General features: G+C 42.8%; 1 protein-coding gene across 6 annotated transcripts in view; it reads right to left on the bottom strand.

Moving 5' to 3' along the window:
- Positions 1-20,349, bottom strand: part of USP2 (ubiquitin specific peptidase 2) — a 78,165-nt gene that overhangs the window by 24,186 nt on the left and 33,630 nt on the right. The window contains exon 1 of one of the 6 annotated variants that reach the window (XM_070765871.1): positions 9,812-10,069. The exons of the other annotated variants lie outside the window; for them this stretch is intronic. Coding sequence (XP_070621972.1) covers positions 9,812-9,958 — 147 coding nt within the window. The 5' untranslated portion in view covers positions 9,959-10,069. Of the gene's footprint in view, positions 1-9,811; positions 10,070-20,349 lie in introns of those variants that run through there. 6 annotated transcript variants of the gene reach the window in all.

The raw sequence follows: 20,349 nt of genomic DNA, 5'->3' as shown, positions 1-20,349 counted from the left end.
CCTCCCCTCCCTTTCTCCTCCTTCAGTGAGGGCACTGAAAGCACCTCTTAAGGCAACACTCATGTACAATAGGTGGTACATTGCTCAACAGTAATAACTGTGAGATCTTGGAGTCCTAGTAGACAACCATTTAAATGTGAGCCAGCCGTGTGCAGCAGCTCCCAAAAACGCCAACACAGTTCTAGGCAATATGAACAGAGGGAGAAAATCAAGATCACGCGAAGGGTTAACACCACTTTAAATATATGCAAATATATTTACCCCTTCCGGTATATTTTTTAATCTCAGACAGAAGGATGCTTTCTCAAACTCTAAATGCGCAATAGCTTCTTCCAAATCACTGACCGAAGGACAAGCGGGAGCATGATTGAAACATTTAAATATGATCAAGGGGTTAAATAAGATTTGAGAGGGAAGTGTTTTTAATAGGAAAGTGAACACAAGGACGAGTGGCCACAATCTGAGGTTAGTTGGGGGGAAGATCAGAAGCAACCTGAGAAAATATTATTTTACGGAAAGAGTAGTAGAGTCTTGGCACAAACTTCCAGCAGACGTGGTTGATCAATCCACACTGACTGAATTTAAACATGCCTGGGATAAACATAGATCCATCCTAGGACAAAGTACAGGAAATAGTTTAAGGGCAGACTAGGTGGACTGTGAGGTCTTTTTCTACCGTCAGTCTTCTATGTTTCTATCTCACGTCTCTTCACAATATTTCAGAGAGGGGCAGCATGCAAATCCAATTAAATAAATGTGTTTTTGCCTCCTGCACATGCACAAAAGCCACAACACGCTGGGGACGCGCACATATAGCATGCACGCACACGCAAGAGAACCGAAACTGCGGTAGTAGCAATCCGCCCCTGGATGTGGCCAATACGATGGGATAATCAGGGAGAAATTTAGTGCCCTGCAGAGACCAGACTGGAAATCTCCATCATGACGTCCGGGGGTTAAATTCACTCTCATGTCCCAGGCTAAGCTACTTATGCCGTGACAAGGGATCAAAATGGACAGCAGGCGAAGGAAAACATTAACGTAAAGGAAAAATCTCTCGTCTCCCTGGCCTAAGACGGATTAAAAACATCAATTCTGCAATGCAAAGGAATTCGTGATTATTTTTTTCAGGGGCAGAAAACGGTCTGCGGCTCTTTGTGAATTGTGCTCATGTTTTCAAAATGCCGCCCGGCCAATGAACTCAGGACGATGCCAGCCACCGGTTGGATTTTCTAGAGTGCCAAAAGGGTGCAATACATTCTTGTAACCAGGAAGAACTACGGAAAGTCCTCACTTAGTGGCTAACAATTGGGACCGGCAGTTTGGTTGCTAAGCGGAGCGGTTGCTAGGTGAAGCTGCAACCATCTGACTTGAATTTTCCTTGGAAGGCTGTATAGACTGTCGACTAAACAATGTCGTTTGGCAGGAGCCAGGGGAAGAGCCTTCTCTGTGGTGGCCCTGACCCTCTGGAGCCAACTCCCCCCAGATATCAGAGTTGCCCCCACCCTCCTTGCCTTTCGTAAGCTCCTTAAAACCCACCTCTGTCGTCAGGTATGGGGGAACTGAGATATTCCCTTCCCCCTAGGCTTATAAACTTTATGCATGGTATGTCTGTATGTATGATTGGTTTCTTAAATTGGGGTTTTTTTTACATTACTTTTAATATTAGATTTGTTCATATTGTCTTTTTACTGTTGTTAGCCGCCCCGAGTCTATGGAGAGGGGCGGCATACAAATCTAATTAATAAAATAAATAAATAAATAAATAAATATGCAAGAACTATGGTATTTTTTGGAGTATAAGACGCACCTTAGATTTTGGGGAGGAAAATAGGGAAAAGAATCTGCTTGCCCGGTATATGTCTGGCTAGCGTCCTTAGTCTGGTCAGCTTCAGTACATTATTTTATCCCCTGGTTAAGGGCTTAATAAAACTTTATTCTGAGAGAGTAACAATGAAAGAGCTGGCAAGCCAGTAAGAGCTGGGAATATCCTTAGCACCTGGAAAGAAACAGTTTGAGCAAGTAGAGCAATGGGGAAAAAACCCTGCAAAGACTTAGGGCTTGGAAAACATTCTTCTTTGCAGAGAGAAACAATGAAAGAGCTTGCAAGTGGGTAAGAGCTTGGAACATCATTAGCACCTGGTTAGGGCTGGAAAGAAACATCTGGAGCAAGTAAAGCAATGAAAAAAAACCTTACAAAGAAATGGTTTGGAATATATTCTTGGCAGAGAGTAACAGTGAAAGAGCTGGCAAGCCAGTAAGAGCTGGGAACACCATTAGCACCTGGAAAGAAACAGTTTGAGCAATTAGAGCAATGAAAAAAAACCTGCAAAGACTTAGGGCTCGGAAAACATTCTTTGCAGAGAGTAACAATGAAAGAGCTTGCAAGTTGGTAAGAACTGGGAACATTGTTAGCACCTGGCTAGGGCTGGAAAGAAACATCTGGAGCAAGTAAAGCAATGGACAAAAAACCCTCCTACAAAAAAAGGGTTTGGAATATATTCTTGGCAGAGAGTAACAATGAAAGAGCTTGCAAGCTGGTAAAAAAGCTGGGAACATTGTTAGCACCTGGTTAGGGCAGGAAAGAAACTTACTCAGAGCAAGTTAGAGTAATGAAAAAACCCTGTAAAGATTTAGGGCTTGGAAAACATTCTTTGCAGAGAGAAACAATGAAAGAGTTTGCAAGCTGGTAAAAAAGCTGGGAACATTGTTAGCACCTGGTTAGGGCAGGAAAGAAACTTACTCAGAGCAAGTTAGAGTAATGAAAAAACCCTGTAAAGATTTAGGGCTTGGAAAACATTCTTTGCAGAGAGAAACAATGAAAAAGTTTGCAAGCCGGAAAGAGCTGAGAACATTATTAGCACCTGGTTAGGACTGGAAAGAAACATTAATAATAATGTTATTGCAACAATGCGATAAAAAACAAAAATATCATTAAAAACCATACATACTGGCAGTCAATTCTATGCGTGCCGGAAAAGCCAGGTCTTAACAGCTTTACGGAAACCCAGCGAGGCCATCACAAAGACTGGCAAAAGGCCGGCGAGGTTGGCACCTGAAATAACCTCGGTGAACCTGCTCGGCTCAGCCCTTGCCAAGGGTTTTCCCCCGCCCAATGAACCGGAGACAAAAATTCCTCAAGGAGAAACCGAGGAACTGAGTTCTGGCATGTAAGACTCGTCCGCTTGCATTCTTCAGCTGCGGGCGGCTGGCACTGGGAATCTGCCCTTGGAAATCCCACAGCCAGGAGAAAGATGAACATGAGCCTTGAAACCTGGGCAGAACAGACGCAAACTTATTTTGCACCTCCAGAAAAATAAAAGGAAACAAGGCACGATCCACGATCCTGCACCACCTAGAGCAGTGACGGCAAACCTTTCCCCCCTCAAGGGCCGAAAGAGTATGGGCAGATGCTATCGTGCATGTGTGAGTGCCCACACCCATAATTCAATGCCTGGGGAGGGTGAAAACAGCCTTTTTTAACCTCCGGAGGCCAGAAATAGCCTGTTTCCCAACTTCTGGAGGGCTCACTAGGCTCATGTTTTGCCCTCCCCAGGCTCCAAAGGCTTCCCTGGAAACCATGCCCATGGTACACCAACACTCCGCAGTCTGCATTGGTTGCCGATCAGTTTCCGGTCTCAATTCAAAGTGTTGGTTATGACCTATAAAGCCCTACATGGCATCGGAGCAGAATATCTCCGGGACTGCCTTCTGCCGCACGAATCCCAGGTGGGGGAATAAAATAATGCTGGTTAAAAAGAGCTGCAGAAATTTGCTTTCCGCTGCCACCAGGGGATCGCAATCTAGCAGCCTGGCAGCCCCTTCCCCCTCGCCCACACCCACCCAAGTGTGAGGCATTGCCTTTTTTTTCACCAAATAGAGGCTCTAACGTGTGTGGGTGGCTTCCTTGGGTACATTGAAGTTTGAAAGCCCTCGCTCAAAGATTGAGGGAAAAACAGAAGAGCTTTGCAAAAGAGAGTTGCTTAAGAGATGCGGGATCCTTTTGCCCTGCCCAGATGCCCCCTCACCCCTCTCCCTTCCTAAACCCATCTGCTGGAAGTTTTTCCAAGCATCTACTACTCTTTCAGTCAAATAGCACCGGACTAGAATACCTATGGGACCGCCTTCTGCTGCACGAATCGCAGCAGCTGATTGGGTCCCACAGAGTTGGCCTTCTCCAGGTCCTGTCGACTAAACAATGTCATCTGGCGGGGCCTAGAGGAAGAGCATTCTCTGTGGTGGCCCCAGCCCTCTGGAATCAACTCCCTCCTGGAGATTCCAACTGCCCCCACCCTCCTCATCTTCTTCAAGACCCTGAAGACCTATCTATTCTCCAGGCATGGGGCAACTAATGTATCCCCTTCTCTGACCATTAAGAGTTATGTATGGTTATGACTGTACAATATTGATTGTTTTTTAAGATAGCGGGTTTTTAGTTATAGTTTTAACCATTAGATTTGTATTGTATTGTTTTATTGTTATTGTGAGCTGCCCCAAGTCTTTGGAGAGGGGCGGAAAACAAGTCTAATAATTAATAATAATAATAATAATAATAATAATAATAATAATAATCAGTACAGCAGAATTGAGGAGAAGCAGCTAGAGAAATTAGTGAAATACGAAGATCTAAAAATCGAGCTGCAACGACTCTGGCATAAGCCCGTGAAAGTGGTCCCAGTGGTACTTGGCACGCTGGGCGCAGTACCAAAGGATCTCAGCGGACATTTGAAAACCATCGGAATTGGCAAAACCTCCATCTGTCAATTGCAAAAGGCCGCTTTACTGGGATCGGCAAACATAATTCGCCGCTACATCACGCAGTCCTAGGTGCTTGGGAAGCGCCCAACTGGTGATGGAATACTAAATCCAGCATAGTGATCTCGTTTTCTGTATTGTATTGACATAATAATAATAATAATAATAATAATAATAATAATAATAATCATCATCATCATCATCACCATCATCATCATCATCATCATCATCATCATCATCATTATTGTCCACCAAAGACAAATTTCTTGTGCATCCAATCACGTTTGGCCAATAAAGAATTCTAATTCTTTTGCATAGCGTATAGATATTGTTTATGTCTATGTGTCCGTCGATGGCTAATTTGATCTCCTTTCTTTACTGTCCTGGATCAAATGCCGCACCGTGTGAGCCTGCAAGACTCCAAACTGACCCGTCCTGTCCCTTCATTCCTCTTGCAGCCAGCTGCGATTGGCGCTTTCCAGACCAGGCCTCTTGTGCCAAGGAAGTGCCAAGTTTGTACGGGGCAAAAGAGGCCAGACCGAAGCCTTTTACATAACCAGGCTGGCTTCGTTCATGCGGCAAACAAAGGCAGCGACCTGTCCCCGATCTCCAGGTGCAGAAGACAGGCAGGAGAGTTACGTAAGAGCCAAGGTGCACCTGAAGGGCACAGGTCCCAGGGAGGCAGAACAAATGACCAAGGTTTTGCAAGACAATGCCATCCAGGAAAGCAGGAATCCCTCCCCCCCTTTGATCATTCCCCCCCCCTCTCCAGAAACTTGGAATTCCAACCATGCGTTGCAAATCCAATTGCCCGGCACTCCTTGTGTTTCCAAATGCAGAGTTCTCCCCCCTGCCCCAATTTATTTATTTATTTTAGTTTATAAAATTTTGCATGATTATAACTTGTTGCTTGTGTCCTTAAGATTTTTATTAATATTGATTGCTTCTTCATTGCTTATAGAATAGAATTTTTATTGGCCAAGTGTGATTGGACACACAAGGAATTTGTCTTGGTGCAGATGCTCTCAGCGTACATAAAATAAAATATACATTTGTCAAGAATCATGTGGTACAACACTTAATGATTGTCATAGGGGTCAAATAAGCAATGAAGAAGCAATATTAATAAAAATCTTAGGATATAAGCAACAAGTTACAGTCATACAGTCAACATGGGAGGAAATGGGTGATAGGAAGACAAATTACTTGTGTGTCCAATCACACTTGGCCAATAAAGTATTCTATTCTATTCTATTCTATTCCATTCCATTCTACTCAACTCTACTCTATTTATTTGTTTTCTCATGTACGTATTGGTGGTATACCAAGATACACTGCTCAAAAAAAAATAAAGGGAACACTTAAACAACACAATATAACTCCAAGTCAATCAAACATCCATGAAATCAAACTGTCCACTTAGGAAGCAACACTGTTTGACAGTCCATTACACAGGCTGTTGTGCACATTCAACTATGCACAGAACGAAGCATTCAATGAGAATATTTCATTCATTCAGATCTAGGATGGGTTATTTGAGTGTTCCCTTTATTTATTTATTTTTGAGCAGTGTATAATATTTATATACATGACACTAGAAAAAGCGAAGCGCTCTGGTGCACTTATGCACGCTCCTTACGGACCTCTGAGGAATCGGGAGAGGTCAACAGTGGACAGTCTAAGGGTAAAATTTGGGGGGTTAAGTGATGAAACTACAGAGACTGGTAGTGAGTTCCATGCATCAACTACCCGGTTACTAGAGTCGTGTTTCCTGCATCCCGAGTTTGGAGCAGTTTACTTTGAGTTTGCATCTGCTGTGTACTTGTGTGTTGTTGTGGTTGAAGCTGAAGTAGTCGTTGACAGGAAGGACGTTGTAGAAGATGATTGTATGGGCTGTGCTTAGATCATGTTTTAGGCGATGTAATTGTAAGCTTTCTAAACCTAGGATTGTGAGTCTAGTTGCGTAGGGTATTCCATAGCGAGTGGAGGAGGGGAGGGCTCTTCTTGCAAAGTGTCTCTGGATCATGGGTTCGCCTCTCCATGGGGGCGTGGGGGAGAGGTGGGCTGAACCCGAAGCCCCACCCAAATGTCTTGCTGAAATATGACTCCTGTTGACCCCCACCCCAAGGACAAAAGGAAGGGGCCCACAACTCTCTTGAGCATGGAAAGGCCTATTGAGAGGAGGGGAGGAGAAATATTTAGACTTCGCATTTCCCCTTCCCTTCCCCCTACTCTTACTAATCCCCCTCTTTTGGGGGGGGGGAGGGAAGAAAGGCCTTTATAACAAAGATATAACATGGTTTATTTACATGATGGTGGGAATAGGAGGGAAATATTAGGACAGGGAGGGTAGGCCCGCTGGTGCACTTATGCACGCCCCAGGAGGAGGTGGGGAGGACTTTGCAACCCTCTCCCCACCGCTGCATGTGTCTCTTGAATTCCTGGAGACAGACTGGCTACATGGAAGCTCCCCCCCCCTCCATTTTGATCTCTGGTTCTTACAGTGGGGGAAAGCCAGCAAGCTGCTTTTAAGCAAAGCCCTTAAGAGGCCCAGCTAATGCGTTGGTGGCTCTGCCTGCAGAGGGTCTTCTGGGGCTTTGGTCTTAAGAACGCCCCCCCCCGCCTCGATCCTTTGGTCTTCTATCTTTCCTTCTCTCTTTCCTTCTCTTTCTTTCTTCCTCTCTTTCATTCCCTTTCTCTTTCATTCTCTCTTTCTTTCAATCTCTCTCATTCTCTATCTTTAATCCTTTCTTTCATTCTCTCTCATATTTTCTCTCTTCCTCTCATTCTCTCTCTCTCTTTAATTCTCTCTCTTTTAATTCTCTTTCTTTCAATCTCTTTAATTTGCTCATATTTTCTCTCTCCCTCTCATGCTCTCTCTCATTCTTTCTCTTTCACTCTCATTCATTCTCTCTCCCTCTATTTCATTCCCTTTCTCATTCATTCTCTCTTTCTCCTTCAAGCTCTCTCTTTCATTCTCTCATATTTTCTCTCTCCCTCTCATTCTCTCTTTAATTCTCTTTCATTCTCTCTCATACTCTCCCTCATTCTTTCTTTCAGTCTCTTTCATTCTTTCACTCTCTCTCATATTCTCCCTCTCCCTCTCCTTCTCTCTTTCATTTTCTCTTTTGCTCTTTCATTCGTTCTTTCTCTCTCCCTCTCATTCTCTTTCTTTCATTTCATTTCTCTTTTATTCTATCTTTCAAGCTCTCTCTCTCATTCTTTCTCTTTCGTTCTCCCACTCATTCTGCCTCTCTCTCTCATTCACTTTCATTCTCTCTCTCTCTCTTTCATTCTCTTTCTCCTCTCTCATTCTCTCTCTCTCATTCTCTCTCTTTCATTCTCTCTTATTTTCTCCTTCTCATTCTGTCTCTCTCTCATTCTCTCTTTCATTCTCTCTCTCATTCTTTCTCTCTTTCATTCTCTCTCTCATATTCTCTCTCTCTCTCACACACACATTCTCTTTCTCAAATGAGGCCTTCTAAACTCAGGCAGGATCACGAGTGACAAGGTACAAGCCCCCTCTCCTTTATAGCTTCATGTTGGTGCAGGAATACATGTTATATATTGCCAAGGAAGAGATATTCTGAGATTAAAGGTTGATCTATTGATGCAATGATTGGAGAATTGTGCTAAGGTGCAAATAATCAGAAAACTGGTTGCCCCTTTTCCGAGGGACACATTTAATTCAAAGGCACAAGTTTTAGTCAACTCCTGAAAACACCTTTGAATTAAATTTGTCAGAAAAAGAGCTACCAATTTCCTGACCTTCGTTTTGGGAGCCCCCACCAAAAGGCTCCGTGGAATAAGCTCCGTGGAATAAAATCCAGAGGATGTTGGCACAAGATGCAACCACCACCCATGAATCAAGCAGACCAGGGGTGTCTACCAGAGAAGGTCCCAGTCAAAGCTCTCCTACTACGTGGAGTATCTCGATTGCACCATTGTGGAGTTTTTTTGACTCTACCTTGCAAACACTTATTATCTCTGGAAATGAGGGGGCAGACGAGCATTAACTCAAACCAACTTTGAGCTGTTTTGCATTACAACTCCCATCATCCCCAGCAAGCCGCTTGGAGCTCCGTGGGAGTCCCAACTCAGCGACTTGGTCTCCCCCAATTTGAAAGCGGCTCCTCCGGGCTTTCTTAAAAGCCCAGGTGCCATTAATTCACACGGCGCCTTATTCCAAGCCGACCGCTGAACATTTAATCCAACTCACCCAGATTCAACCCGAGTCGATTCGGGTCAGAGGGATCCCGAAAAGATCCTTATTTCCCCCCTCTTCGTCGTCCCCCCCCCCAGGCAATTTCAAAGCGCCCGATCTCTCCAGCTGCTTCCCCGGCCGCGCGCCCTTCCCAACAGTCGGAGCTCGCCTCCCGCCACGGGTCAGCCCAGGAGCATGGGAGCTGTAGTCCCAAAAGGGTGGTGGTGGATGGTACAGGAGATATTTCTCGACCCCGGAGAGATTCGCCCCCTTCGCCCCCCCTCATGGCGACTTCAAAGCGCCCCATCTCTCCAGCCCCTCGTTCCCCAACCGTGCGTCCTCCCCAACAGTCGGAGCTCGCCTCCCGCCACGGGTCAACCCAGGAGCATGGGAGCTGTAGTCCCAAAAGGGGGGTTGATGGTCCAGAAGAGATTCCCTCCCCAACACCTCCCCGATGAGGTTCTGGCTGGATTGCCGGGGGGGGGGGGGGGGGAGGAGCGGCGCAATAATAATCAACATCGATTGGTTTAAATATAACTAGGGATTTTAGATAGTTATGCCATTTTAACTTAATTGGATTTAATTTTATTGTAACCTACAATAGGTTGTACGCCGCCCCGAGTCCTGGGATAGGGGCGGCATAGAAATCCAATCCAATCAATCAATCAATCAATCATTCAATCATTCAATCAATCTCCCCTTTGCCGTCCCTTCCCCCGAAGTCCCTGCGCGCAATCCTGCGCCCCAGCCGAAAGGGCGCAGAGGGCAGGGGGTAGAGCCCGGGAGTTGGGGGGACACCTAACCTTCCCTACTACTCCCCACTTACTCACCCCTCCCCCTCCTTCCTCCTACCTTCGCCTTGTTGACCACCAACCCCACGAAGGTGGAGAGCAGGAGGGAGCCGGACAAGGGCATCCGGGGGCGCAGCTCCTTGTGCCCGCCTGGCAGAGGCGAAGCGGGCGGCGAGGCGGGCAGGGTGACGGTGTAAGAGTTGCGCATCTTGATCGGCGGGACGGGACCCTCCGCTGCGGACCGGAGGGGGCAGCTTGGACGGAGGAGGCGAGCGGGCGTCCTGGCACCGGGCGGAGAGAGGCAGCGCGGGGCTCCAGCTCGGGAAAAGGCGGCACCTGGACGGCTCTGACCTCGAGGCGGGCGGGGAGCGGGGCGGACCGGGAGGCGGGCCGGGCTCCCTCGAGGGAGGCACCGACGGCCGAGCGCCCGGAGGGAGCCGCGCAAAGGGAGGGAGGGAGGGGGGACCGCGAAGGACGCCCGACCCTCGCCCAGAGCCGACGGGGGGGGGGGCTCTGGAAAGATTGAAACACCCCACCCAGCTGAACTGGAAGGAGAGCTGGAGAGGTTTGAAATTCGGGTTGGTGGTTATTTAGTTTGCTGTCCCGCCTTCCCTAAAGCAACCGATTGATCGATCGAGCCAGGCTGAATGTTTCAGTATACATTTATTTCTCTCTCTCTCCCTCCCTCCCTGCCTGCCTACCTACCTACCTACTTATCCACCTACCCACCTACCCATCTCTCTCTCTCTCTCTCCACCTACCTACCTACCCTATCTATCTATCTGTCTGTCTGTCTGTCTGTCTGTCTGTCTGTCTGTCTATCTATCTACCATCTCTATCACACTTTTGTATCTATGTACAGTATCATCTTTGTAACAATCTGCCTATCTATTTCTCATATAGAATCAAATAGAATAGAATAGAATAGAATAGAATACTTTATTGGCCAAGTGTGATTGGACACACAAGGAATTTGTCTTTGGTGCAGATGCTCTCAGTGTACATAAAAGAAAAAGAGACATTTGTCAAGAATCACGAGGTACAGCACTTAATGATAGTTCATAGGGATCAAATAATCTGTGTCTGTCCGTCCGCCCGTCCATCCATCCATCCATCCATCCATCCAATCCCCATCCCTATCTATCTGTCTGTCTGTCTATCTATCTATCTTCTATCTATCTATCTATCTATCTATCTATCTATCTATCTATCTATCTATCAATCTATTTATCTATCTATCATCTATCTATCTATCTCTATCTATCTATCTATCTATCTATCTATCATCTATCTCTATCTATCTATCTATCTATCATCTATTTATCTATCTATCATCTATTTATCTATCTATCATCTATCAATCTATTTATCTATCTATCATCTATCTATCTATCTCTATCTATCTATCTATCTATCTATCTATCTATCAATCTATCATCTATCTCTATCTATCTATCTATCTATCTATCTATCTATCTATCTGTGTATCTATCTATCTATCTATCTATCTCTAATCTATCTATCTGTGTATCTATCTATCTATCTATCTATCTATCTATCTATCTATCTATCTATCTATCTATCTCTCTCTAATCTATCTATCTATCTATCTCTAATCTATCTATCTATCTATCTATCTATCTATCTATCTATCTATCTATCTATCTGTCAGCTATCTATTCCTAATGTATCACCTGTCTTGTCTGTCTTTCTGTCTATTTACCATCTATCTCTATCATATTCTTTCTATCTACCTTCTATCTATTATCATACCTATCTATCTTTCTATCTTCTACCTACCCACCTATCAAACCTGCCTCCAGAAATTGTGAATGCTCCATCAATGGAGGCTTTTAAATAGAGACTGGATAACTATATGGCTGAAATGGTAGAGGGCTTCCTGCCTCTAGCTACCCCCCCTCATTTGTAATGTTACAATCATTTGAAAGTTAGATTAGCATTTTAGAAGACACCCCCACACACACACCCCTTCTAAGTGAGAGACAACATGGCCAATTTTTAGCCATTGCTCCAACCCTTCAACCCCCCCTCTGCTACCCCTGCAAAAAGAGGAAGGGAAGGGGGTGAGGTTCTTTTTGCCCACCCCTTAATTTTAATAACTGCTGAAGGCCAGGCCTGGTGAAACTTCTCTGGAGAAAGAGAAACTTACAATACAATTTTGCATGCAAAGCACATTTCAAAGGCTCCTTATTTATTGGAGGGGAGGGAAAAAGGCATTTGTTTGGATTTTCAAGGCAGTTTCCTGCCTGGGGGAAGAGCCCCCTCCTCCCCTTCCATTCCTAGGCTTTGTACTTAAAACAAATCCCTTGGGATCAGGAATGTGAAAAATCCCCCAGGTCAGCCTTTCCCTTTCCATAGTCCTGGCAGAAAAAAGGCTCAATAGCAAGAAATTAAGGGAGGGACCTGCAGTCGCCTCTTTCACTCTTTCCTTCTATTTTATACATTTATTTTATTTTGTGAAGTACGTATTGCTATAGTATGCAAAGATATATACAATATCTGTCCAAAATAGCGTAGGTTTTCCTCCTTAAGTAGGGGGTTGGACTAGAAGACCTCGGAGGTCCCTTCCAACTCTGTCATCATCTATATTTATTTATATTTATATTTATATTTATATTTATATTTATATTTATATTTATATTTATATTTATATTTATATTTATATTTATATTTATATTTATATTTATATTTATATTTATATTTATATTTATATTTATATTTATATTTATATTTATTTATATTTATATTTATATTTATTTATATTTATATTTATATTTATATTATTTATATTTATATTTATATTTATATTTATATTTATATTTATTTATATTTATATTTATATTTATATTTATATTTATATTTATATTTATATTTATATTTATATTTATATTTATATTTATATTTATATTTATATTTATATTTATATTTATATTTATATTTATATTTATATTTATATTTATATTTATATTTATATTTATATTTATATTTATATTTATATTATCTTAAGCATAAAATGTATCAGGAAAGACTGAATGAACTCCATCTGTATAGTCTGGAGGACAGAAGGAAAAGGGGGGGACATGATCGAAACATTTAAATATATTAAAGGGTTAAATAAGGTTCAGGAGGGAAGTGTTTTTAATAGGAAAGTGAACCCAAGAACAAGGGGACACAATCTGAAGTTAGTTGGGGGAAAAATCAAAAGCAACATGAGAAAATATTATTTCACTGAAAGAGTAGTAGATGCTTGGAACAAACTTCCAGCGGACGTGGTTGGTAAATCCACAGTAACTGAATTTAAACATGCCAGGGATAAACATCGATCCATCCTAAGATAAAATACAGGAAATAGTATAAGGGCAGACTAGATGGACCAGGAGGTCTTTTTATGTCCTCAATCTTCTATGTTTCTATGTTTCTATATTTATATTTATATTCATGATATTGGTACTAGTAAGAGAGAAACATTAGGACAGGGGATGGAAGGCAGGCTGGTGCACTTATGCACACCCCTTACTGACCTTAGGAATCAGGAGAGGTCAACAGTGGAGAGTCTAAGGGTAAAGTTTTGGGGGGGTTGGTGATGATACTACAGAGTCTGGTAGTGAGTTCCATGCATCAACTACTCAGTTACTAAAGTCGTATTTCCTGCCGTCGAGTTTGATGCAGTTTACTTTAAGTTTATATCTGTTGTGTGCTCGTGTGTTGTTGTGGTTGAAGCTGAAGTAGTCGTTGATAGGAAGGACGTTGTAGCAGATGATTTTATGGACTATGCTTAGGTCGTGTTTAAGGTGAAGTAATTCTAAGCCAGTGTTTCCCAACCAGTATTTGGACTTCAACTCCCAGAATTCCCTAGCCAGCAAATGCTGGCTGGGGAATTCTGGGAGTTGAAGTCCAGATACCTTCAAGTGGCCAAGGTTGGGAAACACTGTTCTAAGCTTTCTAACCCACTTGGTTGCTAAAGTCAAATTTCCTACCATCAGGTTTGCAGCAGTTTATTTTGAGCTTTTTATCTGTCGTGTGCCCGTGTATTGTTGTGGTTGAAGCTGAAGTACTCGGCAAAGTTGATAGCATGCAGCCAGTTTTAAAAAACCTCCAGCAGCAGCACAACCGTGACACATACTTTCAAGCCAGATGGTCATGCCGAGCGTAATTTTTACAAGCAGCAGCAACAGTAACGACAAGGATGGCATCACAACGCAAGGATCTCGATTCATTTTAAGGGTGTTTCTAGGTTTCCCTAGAATTCTGAGCTCACTCGAGCCAAATTTTGGGCACCGGGTGCTGAAGATTCCGAGTAACAACCAACGCAAAGCGCGACAAAACACCACTCAAAACCCAAGTTCAAGATTGTGAGGATGGTTAATCCTCCGACTTAACAACCGTTTACTTATTGACAAGTCAAAATTGGGAGGACAGATTAGAAACATAGAAGACTGATGGCAGAAAAAGACCTCCTGGTCCATCTAGTCTGCCCTTATACTATTTCCTGTATTTTATCTTACAATGGATCTATGTTTATCCCAGGCATGTTTAAATTCAGTGACTGTGGATTGACCAACCACGTCTGCTGGAAGTTTGTTCCAAGCATCTACTACTCTTTCAGTAAAATAATAATAGTTTCTCACGTTGCTTCTGATCTTTCCCCCAACTCACCTCAGATTGTGCCCCCTTGTTCTTGTCTTCACTTTTCTATTAAAAACACTTCCCTCCTGGACCTTATTGAACTCTTGAACATATTTAAATGTTTCGATCATGTCCCCCCCCTTTCCCTTCTTTCATGATTGAGTTCGTGAAGTCTTTCCTGATCAGTTTTATGCTTAAGACCTTCCACCATTCTTGTAGCCCGTCTTTGGACCCGTTCAATTTGATCAATATCTTTTTGTAGGTGAGGTCTCCAGAACTGAACACAGTATTATTCCAAATGGGGTCTCACCAGCGCTCTATACAGCAGGATCACAATCTGCCTCTTCCTGCTAGTTATACCTCTAGCTATGCAGCCAAGCATCCTACTTGCTTTCCCTACCGCCTGACTGCACTGTTCGCCCATTTTGGGACTGTCAGAAACCACGACCCCTAGATCCTTCTCTTCTGAAGTTTTTGCTAACACAGAACTGCCAATACAACACTTGGATTGAGGATTCACTTAAGGACCATGTTACCAGCTTAACGACTGCAGTGGTTCACATAACAACGGGAGCAAGAAAGGTTATTAATTCACCTAAGAAGTGTCCCACTTAGCAACGTTGATTTGGGGGATCAATTGTGGCCATAAATCAAGGACTACCTGTGCTGTAGGCTTGCAAACCTCATGAGAACCAGGAGGAGACCTCAGAATCAACCCACAAACTTTCAAAAGTCCTCTGCTAGGGATCTCCGCATTAAATATTCACTCGTGACCCAATCTAACCTACAAATGAGTTCTTGGAAGAAATCCCAATCGGGTGCAGGAATGTTTGCTCTCAAATAACGTCAGTGGGTTGGAACCTAGGGGGAAAAAAGGATGATGACAGTCTCAAAATGGGTGGACGGTGCAGTGAGGCAGTAGGGAAAGCGAGGAGAATGCTTGGCTGCATAGCTAGAGGTATCACAAGCAGGAAGAGGGAGATTGTGATCCCGCTGTCTAGAGCGCTGGTGAGACCACGTTTGGAATACTGGGTTCAGTTTTGGAGACCAAACCTACAAAAAGATATGTTGTTAACTCGAGGACAATCTGTACTGTTCCCTTGTCAAACTATTTAATTAATCAACTGTGTAGCTTTCTTTATTGCAGATGGCTGGTGGCTAATATCAAGAGCAAAATAGACAGATTGATAGACGGACAGATAGATAGACAGACAGACAGAGACAGACATAGATAGATAGATAGAATAGACAGGTGATGATAGAAAGCTAGTTAGATGAGAGAGAGAGAGAGGGAGAGAGAGAGAGATGTTAGATAGATAGAGACAGATGATAGATTAGATAGATAGCGATGATAGATGATAGATAGATAGATAGATAGATAGATAGACAGAAAGACAGACAGACAGAAAGATAGACAGAGACAGAGATAGACAGATAGATAGAGATTAGATAGATGATAGATAGATAGATAGATAGAATAGATAGAGAGGTGATGATAGGCAGCTAGTTAGGTGAGAGAGATGTTAGATAGACAGACAGATGATAGATTAGATAGTGATGATTGATAGATAGATAGATAGAGACAGACAGACAGACAGACAGACAGATGATAGATTAGATAGATAGATGGTAGATAGATAGATAGATAGAGAGAGAGAGAGAGAGAGAAATATGTAGGACGGATGATAGACAGAGACAGAGATAGACAGACAGACAGATGATAGAAATTAGATAGATGATAGATAGATAGAGAGATAAACATGTAGGACGGATGATAGACAGACAGACAGACAGATGATAGATTAGATAGGTAGACCGACAGACAGACAGACAGATAGACAGACAGAATAGATAAATGATAGATAAATAGATAAGAGAGAGAGAGAGAAAGGGAGAGAGTGCAAATCACATATTATAACATCTGGAACAAAAGTAACACCAATGAACTGCTGGCTTATTTTTAATAAATCCAGCCACCTTCATTCCTTTCCCTCCCCCCTCACTCCCCCTTTTCCTTCCCCCTCCAGGCAAAATCTCTGGGCCCAGGAAGCCTGCAGCAGAAAAACTATGTTTAGCTTAGCTGAAGTAGAGCTATTTTGGGCCCGGATAAAAATAAACCCAGTGAGACGGGCTGTAGTGCGCTGGTTGTGTTGCCCCCCTCCTCCCAGCATTATTTATCTCCTGGAATTTTAAGCCTCTCTCCATCAGTAAGCTCCTGTCACTCCATTTCATGCTTCCTGGGAGCCCAGAGATAAATGTTGCACCGGGGAGGCAAAGCCAGAGGTGGGAGGTGCATTGGAGGCGCATGACCTCATGCGTGAATGCGCGAAAGCGAGCCAGAAGCAATGCGTTATTGACTTGCACTCAGCCATTCAAGCCGCTTCAGGAAAGGGCATTGATGCTTATGTTGCATCTTCGGTGCATGTTCCTCAAGCAAATGTGCACGTGTGGTTTCTGGAACACAATTGCAACCCACACGCAGCTGTGAGTTGTGGGAAGAGCCGGCAGACTTGGCTTCAGAGGTAGTCCTCGAATTTCGACCCAACTCAAGGAGCTCAAACTGCCCAAGGAGATGCTGGTCCAGTCCTACAGAGGAATCATTGAGTCCGTCATCTGCACCTCTATCACTGTCTGGTTCGGTTCTGCAACCCAACAAGACCGGCACAGACTTCAGAGGATAATCAGAACTGCAGAAGAAACAATGGCTGTCAACTGGCCTTCCATTGAGGACCTGTAGACCAGTGTTTCCCAACCTTGGCAACTTGAAGATATTTGGACTTCAACTCCCAGAATTCCAATTCTGGGAGTTGAAGTCCAGATAGCTTCAAGTTGCCAAGGTTGGGAAACACTGCTGTAGGCTACACGAGTCAAAAAGAGGGCGGTGGAAATATTGACTGACCCCTCGCATCCTTGACATAAAAAGTTAAAGGGTTAAATAAGGTTCAGGAGAGAAGTGTTTTTAATAGGAAAGTGAACACAGGAACAAGGGGGCACAATCTGAGGTTAGTTGGGGGAAAGATCAGAAGCAACGCAAGAAAATATTATTTTACTGAAAGAGTAGTAGACCCTTGGAAGAAACTTCCAGCAGATGTGGTTGGTAAATCCACAGTCACTGAATTTAAACCTGCTTGGGATAAACACAGATCCATCTTAAGATAAAATACAGGAAACAGTATAAGGGCAGACTAGATGGACCAGGAGGTCTTTTTCTGCCACCAATCTATACCTCTAGCTATGCAGCCAAGCATCCTACTTGCTTTTCCTACTGCCTGACCGCTCTGTTCACCCATTTGGAGACGGTCAGAAATCACGACTCCTAAATCCTTCTCCTGACGTTTTTGCTAACCCAGAACTGCCAATGCAAGACTCAGATTGAGGATTCCTTTTCCCCAAATGCATTATTTTACATTTGGAAACATTAAACATTTTCCCCTTCCCCCTAGGCTTATAGAATTTATACATGGTATGCTTGTTTGTATGATTGGTCTCTTAAATTGGGGTTTTTTAGATTGTTTTTAATATTAGATTTGTTACATTGTCTTCTTTATTGTTGTTAGTCTTCGGAGAGGGGCGGCATACAAATCTAATAAATAAACAAAACAAAACAAATAAATATTTTATGGGCCGTAGATAGTCCCATAAAATTCCCATTCCCATTCACCTCCAACCAGTGTTTGCTGGTCCTCCGAACCACTCATAATTCTCCAGAACCTGTCAGAACCTGCTGGGTTTCAACCCTTGCTTTTATCTGTTCCTATTTTGCAAACTCAGGAAGCCTCCCCCTCTATTAATAGTTAAGGAATAACTCCTCTGGGTGCAGTGAACCCGAATTGGCTTTTCGTAAGGATTACCGAGGAACGATTTGTAAGAAGGAACAAAGTTCAAACCCGTTCAAAGATTTTCTTTCCAACTTGTTCAATTTGCGGAACTTATTAGCTTTAAAAGAAAGAGAGAGAGAGAGAGAGAAATGTAATAATCCCTAGAAGTCTTGATTAAGACCCAAAGCGATCTGAGCATTTGAGTGATTGCCTTTGTTCTTAGTTCCCCATGGGAATCTACTGGGTTCTCCCAGAGATCTTCAGTTTGACGGAACAAGGTTGGATGTGAAGAGTCCTTCACTTACGAGTCGTAGGTCATTGCAGGCATTAAATTGGATGTTGCCTATTTTATTATTATTTTTTCAAGTGGTCCTAAGTCGTTGCGGTCATTCAACGGATGCCGCCAATTTTTATAATCTTTTCTGAAATGGTCAATAAGCAAACGCCACGGGTCTTAAGTAAAACACCTAAAACCAGCAAAAAAATAATGCTGGAAGCCACAATCACGATTGCAGAATACAGCAAATGACTATAAATTATTATTATTATTATTATTATTATTATTATTATTATTATTATTATTATAAACTTTCGTTACCATTCATTCCGTGAAACACACTAAAAGTTTGGTTGCCCAACACTGAAAATTCAATTGCTTGACCCAACCCTTGCTCGTCAGGGGTTTGAAATAAATACGAATAAATGGGAACAGTGGGACAGTATTGGATAATATGCGTAAGTATAATAAATGGGATCAACTATGTATTGGATAATATATATAAGTATAAACATGTTTTGAATACATGAAATGAATGCAAATAAATGGGAACAGTAGGACAGTATTGGATAATCTATATAATTATAATAAATAGGATCAAGTACGTATTGGATAATATATATAAGTAGAAACATAGAAACATAGAAGATTGATGGCAGAAAAAGACCTCATGGTCCATCCAGTCTGCCCTTATACTATTTGCTGTATTTTATCTTAGGATGGATATATAGTTTATCCCAGGCATGTTTAAATTCAGTTACTGTGGATTAACCAACAACGTATGCTGGAAGTTTCTTCCAAGGATCTACTACTCTTTCAGAAAAATAATATTTTCTCGCGTTGCTTCTGATCTTTCCCCCAACTAACCTCAGATTGTGGCCCCCTGTTCTTGTGTTCACTTTCCTATTAAAAACACTTCCCTCCTGAACCTTATTTAACCCTTTAACATGTTTAAATGTTTCGATCATGTCCCCCCTTTTTCTTCTGTCCTCCAGACCAGTGTTTCCCAACCTTGGCAACTTGAAGATATCTGGAATTCAACTCCCAGAAGTCCCCAGCCAGCATTTGCTGGCTGGGGAATTCTGGGAGTTGAAGTCCAAATATCTTCAAGTTGCCAAGGTTGGGAAACACTGTCTCAGACTATGCATGATTTGAATACATGAAATGAATACAAATGAATGGGAACAGTAGGACAGGGATGGTGGGCACGCTCTTAGGAATCTAAGACTTCTTAGGAATCGGATGAGGTGGATGGTAGACTGTCTAAGATTAAAAGCGTTGGGGACTTGGGGGATGAAACCACAGAGTCAGGTAATGCATTGCAGGCGTTGGCCACTCTTGTTGCTTAATTATGAGGCTGTGGGACATTGAGAGGTCATCCGAGGTTGTGCAAATCAAGGAGCCAGCATTTTGCAAAGGGACAATTAGCATGGAGAAGAACAGATCCAGATGGTATCATTGAGATGATTGTTGGGTAGATGCCCTGCTAGGATTTCGGAGGGTCAGGATGAAATGCCTGGGGGGAGGGCACGGTCAACACTTTTTTCCCCACCCCCCTTTCCTTCTCTCTTGCCCCAGGCCCACCTCCCATTATTATTATTATTATTATTATTACTATTATTATTATTATTATTATTATTATTATTATTATTATTATTAATTGGATTTGTATGCTGCCCCTCTCCACAGACTCGGGGCGGCTAACAACAATGATAAAAACAGCATGTAACAATCCAATTAATAAAACAACTAAAAACCCTTATTATAAAAACCAAACATACACACAAACATACCATGCATAACTTGTAATGGCCTAGGGGGAAGGAATATCTTAACTCCCCCATGCCTGGCGATAAA

The sequence above is a fragment of the Erythrolamprus reginae genome, chromosome 12 (genome assembly GCF_031021105.1).
Source record: "Erythrolamprus reginae isolate rEryReg1 chromosome 12, rEryReg1.hap1, whole genome shotgun sequence".
NCBI classification, from domain to species: domain Eukaryota; kingdom Metazoa; phylum Chordata; class Lepidosauria; order Squamata; family Dipsadidae; genus Erythrolamprus; species Erythrolamprus reginae.
The sequence above is the reverse complement of the archived record's forward strand: the minus strand, read 5'-3'. Positions and strand labels throughout refer to the sequence as shown.